The sequence below is a fragment of the Poecile atricapillus genome, chromosome 1, assembly GCF_030490865.1.
Source record: "Poecile atricapillus isolate bPoeAtr1 chromosome 1, bPoeAtr1.hap1, whole genome shotgun sequence".
NCBI classification, from domain to species: Eukaryota; Metazoa; Chordata; class Aves; order Passeriformes; family Paridae; genus Poecile; species Poecile atricapillus.
In genome coordinates, this window is record NC_081249.1 from 165,660,331 (window position 1) to 165,672,812 (window position 12,482).

A 12,482-nucleotide genomic window follows, 5' to 3' on the forward strand; every position below is an offset into this window, starting at 1 on the left:
TTGCATCTGGGCATCTGCAAGGGCAAGGCTGTGAAAGAAATCACAGTTAGGCAAGGTCCCTCTTATCTCCCCAGAGCTGGCTTTCCTGCTTCCTGGCAATGCCATGCTGGTCAGCCAGGAGTCATGCAAAGAGAACAGGAGGTAGCAGGAGGTCTTCCTACAGCTCCAGTGACAGAGACCACACACTGATGTTCATCTCAAGGCCATCTAGGACTTCTGGATAGTGTTGGTAATGAAATGTTTACTTTCTGGGATTTAATTTCTGTTCCCTTCTCAAAGCTATGTAGTAGTGCTTGAATAGCCAACCACATGCTTCTTTAGGACTTTTACTTGCACTTGTATTACTGTATTGCTTATTTATTATGTGCTTTTTTGTTCTCCCTTCTCTATGCAGAAGTGATTGCGGAGACAGCTTTGTACAAGTGTGTCCTGAAACCTTTAAAGGAAGCCATTAATTCTTCCTTAAAAGAAATACACAACAAAGACGGAACTTTACAGCAGCTGAAAGAGAACCAACTTGTGATACAAAACGCAACTACCACTGACCTGGGCGTCACAACTAGTGTGCCTGAAACTGCTGTGCTGGAAAAGATCCTTCACAAGTTCACGACCATGCATAAGACCTACTCTCCAGAAAAGAAAATTGCCATCTTGCTGAAGACCTGCAAACTCATCTATGACTCCATGGCTCAGGGAAATCCAGGTACAGGACTCCTACTGCAATGGTATCCACCATGGGTCTTTCTCCATAAATCAAAGGAACAGGGTTTATGATACAGCTGGCATGGCAATATACACATTGGAGGTAGCAATAATGGTTGATGTGTTTGGTATCAGGTGTCCACAGGTTGTGTTCATGATGGAATGGTTGGTGAAGTTCTCTGCACTAATAACTGGTATAAGATGTTACCTCGTTAACTTTAAGCTCCTAACTCCTAAACCTGTAAGTGTGTGTTTTATGGATAATGTCCTTTTTGCATATCTTCACACAGCTCTCCAAATATCCTCAGGGCTCTGTCCCAGCTTGTAGCAGAGTAACGGCAAATTCTAGGAATGGGTCTTTGGGAAAAGACTCTTGATTTGGCCTTTACAGAGTTTTGTCTAAACTGAGGAGGAGATGGAGAATGCTACTATTTTGTTACTAATTCCTGATGCTCCAGTAAATTCTAAATGCCACTTCTTCAGTGCGAGGCAGTATGTGCTCTGAATATAAACACAACATGGGCCCCAGGCCAACCACTAATGCAGAAATTAAACCCTTGGCCTGCAGACAGGATGCATCTTTGCAGATAGACCAGCAAGTCCCTTCCTCCAGCAATCTGCCTTGCTGGTTTAAGAGTTTTTTTGTATACTGTGAGCTGATGATGAGCCATGCCTGAATTTGGAGAGAAGCCAGGTATTAATTTGCAATAACCTGCGGTTGTTCAAGAATTCACAGTCACTAAAGGTGCTTTTAGCTGTTCTGCTTTATTTTGTACTGCCAACAGCCTTGGAGCACTCATATGCGGATTATGTCCCTGCTGAGCCTCACCTCTAGGTGATCTCTTGGATAGTAAGCAGCAAGGTTCAGCAACCAGTCTAGATAACATTAACAGCAGAGCAAGAAATGATCCCAGGGCTGAGCCTTAGCTGCAAGGTGGAAAGGACCTCTCACTGTCTTCAGCTATTATGAGATTGGACATATGCAGGGAATTTGCTGTAACCTTGTTAAAACAGTTGTGTGAAGTTTGGGAATAAATTTGGTTTAGATCAAGGACTTACAAGCCTCACGAAAACCCACATGGTCTCCTTCTGAAGCTGGTGGTATGTTTGTACACATCACATCTTAGTTAGCTCAGGGCTGAAATTACTGTTGTAATGTTATTTTATGTAACAGAAATGAGGAGCCAGGGAAATAATTCAAAATGTTTAAAATATTGACATTCATGAAATCTGATGGTTTCATTGTGGTTTGCTACACTAACCAAAGCACTGCATTTCAGCCAGCTCAGCTGTTTTCTCATCCTGAGCACTACTGCCAGCAGGGTGTAGGTTGGAAGCTGATTTCACCCCTGGGCATCCAGTTCTCTCCCAGTTTCCTCTGCCTTATACATGATCAGTGATGCATATCAGGGCTTGGCCAGAAGAAAACTGGCCTGGAATTATGGAAATGTACCCCAATGAATTCAGTCCTGAAAAATAGGCTAAGGGGAGAAGAATGCTGGAAACTAACTCTTGGAAAACAGCAGACTTGGAGAGAAATTGAGTGACATTCCCTGTAGACCCACTTAGAAGCTAAATGTGTGAAACCTCTTCCTCCGAATGAGCTGAACCCAGATCACTTTCATTTTCCATTGGCAAAGACAAGTTCTCAGCAACCTGAAATATTTTTCTGACAGGGAATTTCAGCTGGTGGCATGCAGAAGAGCATGCTGTAGGCTGCCCAGAGCAGATTCCAGCAGATGGGAATTCTTCTGCTCTCTGCCCATCTCAAGAGCAATAGCAGAGGGCCCCTTTTGCTCTCAGCCAGCCATGAGGCAGCACAGTGTTCTTCACACAGGAAGAGCAGAGGCCATGCTCAGCTTCCTGTGCAATAGCTTCTTCTCCTTTTCACTCCTTTTCCTCACTGTTCAGTTAGAAAGTTCCCTCCTCTTCAAAAATCAAAGCAGGTGAAACACTAATCATTCCCTCTGCTACAGGATCAAAATCAGTCTACCTCTGCCAGAAACATTACCTGTTCTATAACATGGAAACTACTTGTATTATCTGGATTAATTTGCAATTTGTCAGCTCAGGCCAGGTCTTAATTCAATATAGGTAGGCCATAGGATGAACCAACCTGAGAATATGGTTTCATTTCTCAAAGCAAAATGCAAACACCACCTAACCAAGCTTCTTTTCTTTTCAGATACATATGAAAATACAAGTTTTCTAACATTTTGAGACCCATGTACAGCAGTCCAGGTTTGGCCAGGATGTCCCAAGAGGTATCAAGTTTCCTTTAAAACCAAGGACAGGCTTACTCAGGAACATCTGTACTTGTGGTTGTGCCCATCTTTGCCTTGCTGAAAGAGTAATGAAATTTTGAAGTCTGCCTTGACTGACTCCACCAATATCAAGACATTTTAAGAAAGGAGGAGATCTTTGGTTTGATTACAATTTACATTACATGACAAAATCTGCCTGATAAATTTGCTGTAGTTGAAATCCCTGATACTTAAGACTAAGAACTGAATGGGTCAGATCCTAAACTGGTTTAAACTAGCATTTCTTCCTCCAGCTTGTGGAAGCGATTCATCACAAGGAATTAGGAAGGCAAGTTCACAGTCTTTTTCATACACCTTTCTCTCAAGAGACCATTGAGTACAGCTCCATGATAGAGTTGAAGTAGGACTAATCTCTGGCTACATCTCTCCGTAGGTGGCCACAGAGGGGTATCATGCCCAGATTCTTATCACACACATTGTGCAGTCAGTCCATGGAGTCCAGATGATTCATCTGGCTACATATAGATTTCTGCTTTAGAGCGAGATGACTCAAGGCAAACTCCAGTGACAATATTGATTAATTCATTACTGGCTATAAAAGAAATTAAGGGGCCCTGGTTCAGATGCTCATTTGTATTATGTAGGCAGTGATATTAGTAACATAATAAAGGCACAATTATGATAGTATTGAGGTGTCTCACTGAGCTTTTCCAACTTCTATGCAAACTTAAATAACTGAAACATATGTCTCCAAGAATAAAACTGACAATCTGAAAATATGTAACCTGCCTGCTAAAAATACTAGGAATGGTTAGTAAGAATAAAATGGATTTTAAAAAATAGAGTTTGGAAATCCATGTCCCACAAAATGGCTGACATTTTTTTGGCACTAGTAAAAGTAAGAGGCAGGAATCATGCAGCTCTTACATTTGGAAGGCATGCTGCAACATGCACAGGGACAGCTGGGCACATAGCTGATTTGTGTAGAAAAACAGTAATGTTATATATAAAAAAAACACCTTATTATGTGTCTTTTGGAAATACCTTTACTCAGACAAAAGATTAAAGGTATATTGTGTGATATGAGTAGAATCAGAATCTCTGCTTTTCATCAAAAATGCAAGTGACACCTGTAGAGTGAGAAACAATGCAAATCTACCATACATGTGGTGTGTACTGGCAGTGGTGTTGTGCCTGCGTCACCCACCTTGTGCTGCCTGGGAGCTGCCTCTGTGGAAGAGAACTGATGGAAAAACAAAGCAGCAATAACATTGGTTTATGGAGACAAACTGTGAGACAAACAGGCTGAATTTCTCCACGAGTGAGGAAGATCAGGGATGGAAAATCTCTAAGCTTAGGCTGGAAGTTTGAAAGATGGGAAGACTGCTTTCAAATGAGATTCAAGAAGAACAGAGGTACAATTTTCTTACTGCAGCATTTCTAACTTGTGACCTACCTAAGGTTATGAAGCTTCATTTTTGGACTATCTTTGAACTGCACAGGCAGTTGGACCATATGCTTCAAAACTATAGATTGCACTAATAATGGAATTGGCTGGGTGACCAAAACATCCAATTTAATAATTTCTATTGCATAATTTTACATGGATAATATGCATAGTCTGCTTTTGGAAAAAGAGGATAGATAGGACATATGTTCCACTGGAATATTTCTCTACCTTACTTTTTCCTTGAGTTTTGTCATCCCTTCAGAACTGAGCAGCCAGATATTAGCTGCCCTGATGCACTCCTATAAGGCTCTGCAGTGGGCAGAAAGCAAAGCTGTGTCTTCAGTGGGATAGCTGAGCTTGTGGAAAGGAAACTGGGCTCCAATACTTCAGCAGGCTGTGAAGAGCTCATCCTAGAAGCTCCTAAAGCTGTCAGAGCAATCCCATTACACTGCTTATTATCATATCTAACTTCTGAGAAGGAAAATAAAGCTATACATAACAGGTTTACTTTGATATCTTTTGGAAGAGGATATTTGTATTTAAGTTACTTTTAATGAAGACTGATGGACTAGAGATTTGAGGTTTTCTGCCTCAATTTCTACATTTGAATCAAAGAGCCAGTTCAAATTTTTCATGGGGAGTGAATTTCTCTGATCTCTAAACCATACATTTTTGAAGTGAATTCGTGCTGTCTGCATCTATTAACTCACTTAATTCACTATATCACAAATTAAACCTTGCTGGAAGGTTTGTCTGTATGGGATAGACAAGAGACAGCAAAATGGTAGTGTGTGGAAGGAAAGTCACAATCTTTCCTTTAGATCTTGAACAAATCCCAGTTAACCTTTCTGCACCTCAGGCTTCAGCTACAAACTGAGGCTAAAATTCATACTTTGTAGAGATTTGTTTTTAGACATCAAGGTAGTGTTTGTAAAATATTAGAGCAAGGTGCAGGGCATCACCCCTGTCTGCTGGTTTTCAGAATATACATAGAGAGAAAAGAAATGCACGAATGTGTTAAAATGGGCTGTAATTTCTTTATGGAGGCTTGGGCAGAATTCCAGTTGCTTTAAATCATGTATTTAATTAATAGTCATCTATTCAAGTGCTGCATCCCAGCCAGGAGCTGACGTTGTATTTGCTTTGCTATAAACATAATAGGATGAGTTTGAGGCAGAAGAGAAGGCTTATTTTAAGCTTCTTAGAGATATTTATGAAATAAATGTTTTCTGACCCCACAGGCAAGAAGGGGAAATCAAGCAAGTCATATCTGGAGCAGGACACCACCACCTTGAATAGGCAAATTCAGTCTCACTGTCACTGAGAGCGGTGGCAGGGTCAGTGCTAGATTTAACTCTGTCAGCTGCAAAAATTCCCCTCTGTGAGAGACCACAGATGGAGCAAGCCACACAGGTCTAGGAATTTGGCTCAGGCCCAGCTTGAAAGTAGAGCTGAGGAGGCAGCAGCCTGCAGAGAATACTCCTGCTGCAGCTCCCAGATGGACGCTGGTTAGTGCCCTGCTGCCTTTCATGGCAGAGGAAGCATGTGGGTAGCACAGTGCTGAAGCAACCTCTCAGGTATCTTGGTTCATAGGCATTATTTAACCTCTTTCTTCACTCTTGCTTCTCTTCATATTTGAGTGGCTGACAGCACCTATTATCCCCATGAATGCACTGAGAGCACCTCAGAGCCATGGTTGGACTGACGGACTGTTGGCTGTACATGTCAAAGCCATGTGCATCAAGTTCCTTTAGGGGCCAGGAGAACAGGGGAGAATCAGCTGACTTCAGCTTTTGCTAAGGATGTGGGTATTTAAAGTTGGGTGTCATACAGCCACAGGTGGATATAGGTGCTGCCTAGTAATTTACACAGGTTGGGACCATACAGCATATGGAACATGTGTTCTTTCTGTTATTTCAGTCAGCCATTCCTGCTCAGCATTTATTACTCAAAAAGAAACTGTAGATCAGATTTTCATATTTAAGGCAATAAACAGGTGTGAGTCCAATAATATTTCTATGAAGTCTTAAGGTTGAGAAGAGTTTATACCAAGGATGGGAGGGAAGAGCAGCTAAATCAGCTTACAGAAATGAGATAAACAGCATGAAAAAGAATTGTCTCCATGCCTGATTGTACACACAACCACTTCTCAGACAACAAAAGGAAACAGAGTCTGTAGGCATTCTTGAGAATTTTCCTCTAACTTTCACTTCTGTTGACACCAGAAGTTGATGAATGGGGACATGGAATTGCATAGTTCCAAGCTGCTGCTTCCATTCTGCATTAGTTGGTCAGTCTGTTCTCTTTTCATGATGTATTTTGGTGACATGTAAAAAACCACCAACCAACCAACCAACCAACCAACCAACCAACCAACCACCCAGGTTTTGTTACCAGTGAAGTATTGTGAAGTAACAACTTTTTTGGATGCCCTATCAGACACAACATGAATTAGTCATGAATGAGAAGTAGTAGGGGATATTCTGCTATTGGAGTTGCACTGGAAACCACTTGGCCTTCAGGAAACTAGAATCATTCTATCCATACCACTGGTCAGTAACTACTAGATCACAAAGAAGAAGTTTTCAATTAAAGGAAAAATGAGCCAAACAAATCTTTGGTATTTTATATTCCTTCATACTTACTAGTTTGAATTCGAAGAATTAGAACTAACTCAGTTGGCCTCTGGTGTACTTGGAGCAAAAGGAGAATAGGGCTTTTTGCTGTGAAGTTTTCCTGTTACATTTTCATGTCTCAGCTTTGTCTTTTTTCTTTTTTTTTTTTTTTTTATTCCTGGAAATTATTAAACAGCTGTAATACTAAGCTGCTTGTATTAAGGTAATGTATATGACAGTAATGAATTAGTCCCTTCACAGAGCTACAGCTTTCACAGAGACATAAGCCAAAGGAATGGGAACAACAGACAGAAAAAATTTCCATCCAGATGTTAATGGAACAATGAAGTCCATTTATAGTTTTGCTGAAGACCTAAGGCTATGTCTTTTAACTAAAGGCAGCCATAACAAAGCAATCAGAATTGAAAGTGTTAATCCAGCTTTCATGAAATTAATAGTCTATATTGTGGTGTGTGCGGGCTCTGTTAGAAACAGACTGAATTACAGCCCTGACGATCTCTCATTCTCTAACACTTGGTTTTAAATGGATCAACTCTCTGTTCACTAGATGTATTACTGGGTTTATTTCAAAGCCACAATTCTTTTTTTTTTTAATCAGGGGCTAAGCTCATGTTTATTTGAGGCTTCAGAAGAATATCTTTCTTTGCCAGTGGAGAATCTGCGTCAGCTATGAATGACAAAAAAAGAAATCTGACTCATGGCAAATATTTGAAATAAGTCAGTGGGAACATTTGAGAAATAGGAATGTATGCCCTACCATGGAAGAGCATGTGTGCTATGGGCCAAAAATGGCTAGAGCATAATTTCACCAAAACTACATCAAGCTTTGATTCCTTGAGGGGAGACAAGCAGTTCTCAAGTGAGACACAAGTAGTCCATGAAACCAACATATCCAAGTGCACAGGTGAGAAAAAACTCCCCACAGTCTGAGGAAAGACATTCAGAATGAAAGCAGATTAGATTAAGAGGAATGGTCAACTCTGAATGTTGGGAAGATAGGTCTGGTAAGGAACTTGCAATTGTGGGTTTTCCATGATGAATTTATGACATGTTGGTTGAAAGTGAAAGTATCTTTCAAATGAGAAAAGTTATTCTTGTGTTCTTTGTGGTTTATGCAGGGAAGCTTCAGTTTGGATTCTATTTTAAGTAGTAATTATTTATAATGATGACTGTTAGCATGCTTTTTTTGTCCTTAGAGATCCCAAAGAACTCTTACAGACTGTATATTAGATCACTTTGTTAACTTAGTTGATACGACTGTTTAAAGCACAGGAAATATTAAGCATCCACTTCACACCAATTTCAAAAACTAAGTTTAAGTCCAATGTGAAAATCTTTCTATTTTCTTAGCTAGACAGAATAGTTAGAAAGATGATTCCTCATGGATCCCAGCTCTTGGGAGACTGTTTTAGTTAGCATCATGCTTTTGCCTTCTGAAGGGATTTGAACATAGAAGTCCTTAGTGCTAAAACCACTGTCTCATTCTATTTTCTGGTTTTTGGTATCACACATAGAGTAAGCCTAAGAGAAAAAAATACCCCTTATCCATGTAGACAACTTCCCTACTAATACTGCCAACCTGAACTGCAGTCTTGATATCAGTATCAAATCAAATTTCTGTTTTCAGCATTTTTTCTTTGCTGGTGCTTTTGAGCTTTAACTCTTCAGATAACGTAAGCTCAAGTCTGCAAAGGACTCACTATTGTGTGGGAACATGAATTTGTGATGCTATTGGGACCATGCTGTGTTTCTCTTTGCTCAGGAAAGCCCTATGGTGCAGATGATTTCCTCCCTGTGCTCATGTATGTGTTGGCCCGCAGCAACTTGACTGAAGTCCTTCTGAATGTGGAGTATATGATGGAGCTCATGGACCCGGCTCTGCAGCTAGGAGAAGGTAAGAGCACAGTGTTTCTCATGGGATATTCACTTTGGAAATCATCATTTGTCTCACTTCAGTGCTTGTGACAGTGGGGCAGCAGGGCTCTGGCTAGATTTTGTGGACAAAATGCTTTGGCCAATCTTTTAAAATATGAAGCTCTAAAATTATTACTGAACACTTTTAACTCCTTTTAGCAGTGCAGTGCCTTATGACACAAGTTAGAAAGGCAAGGGTTCATGATAAATGATAACTGAGTGCTGGATTAGCAACCTAAACAGAGACATCTTGTGGTCCTTAGCCCAACAGATGAGAAGCTGGAAGATTTTTGCTAAAATTAAACAGCTGCTGCAAACAATTGTGCAGATACCTTTATTTATTCCAGTGAGAAAAGAACACATTTCCCAAACTGCATTGTATGCCTGAGGGCTACATTCTTATGTCACTCTACTCCTAAATTAGAGTAAACCCTCTGACAATGTTCTGTGACTGAGCATCATAGCAAGATAGATAAAATAGGTTAGAGAGGAATATTGAGTTTGGAAGTGACTGAAGACCTTTCTTATCAGAAAGATAAATATCCCAGGGAACTGTGGGCCTCTAGTTTCTTAAATATAGCTTGGAAAGCACATGCTTCCCAAGTGACAATTGCACACTCTGAATTAGGAACACAGATAATTTATCACCAAGTAGTCACTAAACCAATCAAATGAGGTTTATTTTAAACTTTGCTAAGTATTGAGGCTCTAGAAAGGAGTCCTGGGTGAACAAGAGCAGACTAATTTTATTTATATTAAATGAGTATATAAGTCTGAAACTAAGCATGTCATCCCAGCACAGTGCAGAGTGGGACAAAAGTAAGTACTAATAGGATGATTTGTAGCAATACAGTACATTGGAAAGGTGTTTCTGCACAGGCTAGTTTTTCTCCTGAAAAGAATTCTTAGCAGAAAAAAAAAAAAAAAAAAAAAAAGTTAGTTGAAGCACAGCATTTTGTAGACATAACCAAGCTGCTTTTGGTGACTACTCTGCACACAGGTTCTTCATTCCAAAGTGGCACACTACCAGGTTGAAGTCATATGGGTTGGGGAGCTCAAGATATCGAAAGCAAAGCTGGCTGGGGAAGTTCTCTTAGCTCAAAGATGCAAAGGCTCTGTAAAATGTGCACCCCAGTCAAAAGGGAAAATTTTGTGAGGGAGTTCCAGATCAAAGTGACTGGAAAACCACATTAGAAAGGACACTGGGAGTAACTGCAGATATGAGAAATGGAGGGGGAAAGAACATGTCGGTGAAGACAGCTCTGAGATTGCAAAGTGTAGAACTGCCAAAAGTTAACTTGAGCTAGGCCTTTCAAAGTTGAATTTCAAAGCAAAAGGTGCTCAGGTACAGAAATTAAAGGGAAAGAAGTAAAGCAGAAGTGAGAAAACTGTGCAACTGCATAGGTCAGTAATCACTTCAGTTTTGCCTCCAAATGAAAAATATACTTTGAATTCATTTAATACCAATGGTGATGCTGACTGCTGGGACAAAGGCAAGGACATTATAGGGAGCAACTGGGTGGAAATAAAGAAATTGGAAGTGGGAAAAAAACCTTCATTCTTACAAAAGCTGTGATGAATTCCGGTTGTGGGGGACTCAGATCTCTGTCTCCCTGGGTTCTGGGGGAAGGGACTTGTCCCAGGTCCCATCACAGCTACTTCTGACTCAGCCAGCAGAGGAGAAATATTGAATGACAGACAAAGGAGGGTAGTAACTGTATTTAAGAGGAGGAAAGTGTCACTTTTAGGCTTCTTAGTCAATTCTCCAAACCTCTTTGTGGGAGACAGTAAAGAAAAAAGAGTGTTTTGGGCACAGACCTTCGAAACTGTAGGACACTCCTCATCGATCCACCAGAGTACAGGAAGCCAAATGGTAGTGTCTTGGTCTCTCCTCTCCTACACCAAACTTTCGTGGTGCTCTAAAAATACTGCTCTTAAATCAAGCGCTTTGCCTCCCTGGACCAGCCGGCCACTCCGACCACGGGCTCAGCAGGGCCTGAGGAGCCGGCGGGAGCCGCGGGCTGCCGGAGGGATGGGCGATGTGCTACTGCCATCTAGAGACACTGCAATCGCTGTGAAACTCTGTCACAACAGGTGTTAGCTGTCCCCGTTTGCCAGGCTCAGGGACCCTGGGCCCGGAGCAGGGCACGTCCCCGCCGCCGCTGCTGAGCAAGCTGGGAAACCAGCCCTTCATGGGCCCTGGCGCGGGGCTGCCCTGCAACCCGAGCAGCATCTCCGGCCTTGTCAGCGCTTTCCTGCGCCTCTGTGGCTGAAGCAGGTTTTCGTCATGGTCCAGCTGCCACCCTGTGGCTGCAGTTGGTTATTTATTTACTTATTTCCTCCTGCAAGCGGCGCCACAGCAGCCGGGAGATTCTGAGGAAAAGGATTTTTCCACTTTACCCTGTTTCTCTGCGTTACCAGGATTTGTCCCGCAGCCCTGAACAGTGAACGCCTGGGCTGCCTGTGTAGTCAATAGAGAATGGAGGGAACAGAGGATGACTTCTTCCTGCAGGTCTGAGACATCCCTCAACAGTGTTGAGCCCACAGGAGTCCCGAAATCCAAACATTCCAGTAGTGTAGCTGGAGCTGGGGGGCTGGATCCAGGCTTTGTGCTTCTCCTGCAGTAATCTATGATTATTTCTATTTCCCTGCATTGCAGGGACTGCTCAGGAGCCCAAGTTACGGACCTGTTGCATGGGCCCTGTAAAACACAACAAAAAGATGGCCACGGCCCAAAGAATAAACATCTGTGGCTTGGGCTTGTTTGTGAAAGAAGTTTTTGTAGCTCTTTCCTTTCAGCCTGTGTTCTCCCCCAGGATATCTACAGCCTCAGCAGCCTGGGCAGCAACACTGATGAGCAGCAGGAGGAGCTGGAGGACATTGGTCATTAGGTGTCCTTTGCCTGGTTAGCACCAGTGACCCCTGCACTCTCTCCAGCGAGGCACAGGCAGTGCAAGGGTCAGACAGCTGCCCATGTGGGCATTGGCAGGCAGGGCAGGAGCAGGACTGAGTGGCCCCTGAAGGTATGATGTTCATACAAGACTTTCACCTTTTGCAGGCTCCTATTATTTAACAACCACCTACGGGGTCCTGGAGCATATCAAGAACTATGACAAAATCACTGTGACACGGCAGCTGAGCGTGGAGGTTCAGGACTCCATCCACCGCTGGGAACGACGGAGAACGCTGAACAAGGCCCGGGCTTCCCGCTCGTCAGTGCAGGTAGCTGGCACTAGGGGAAAAGCCTGCATGCTTTCTCCATACTTAAAAACTTTCATGTGGCAATTATTTTAAAATGAAATTAATTGAAATCACTCTTAGAAGAGTACATCTAAGTAAGATTTCCAAATCTTAAAAAACTATACCACATTTGAAATACATACTACTTATGAAATACATGAAATTTTATAGTCCTGTAGTTTTAAATATGACTGCAAAGTGATTTTTTTTTTGTCCATTCTCAAAGGAGGTGTGCTAGGAGCCTTTCCATGTAGGAGCTGTGGTGTGGACTCAGAA

General features: G+C 42.0%; 1 protein-coding gene across 1 annotated transcript in view; it reads left to right on the plus strand.

The window, feature by feature from the left end:
- Positions 1-12,482, plus strand: part of LOC131585866 (ras and Rab interactor 3-like) — a 156,518-nt gene that overhangs the window by 141,218 nt on the left and 2,818 nt on the right. The window contains exons 25-27 of the mRNA XM_058852518.1: positions 395-703; positions 8,815-8,946; positions 12,025-12,188. Coding sequence (XP_058708501.1) covers positions 395-703; positions 8,815-8,946; positions 12,025-12,188 — 605 coding nt within the window. The remainder of the gene's footprint in view (positions 1-394; positions 704-8,814; positions 8,947-12,024; positions 12,189-12,482) is intronic.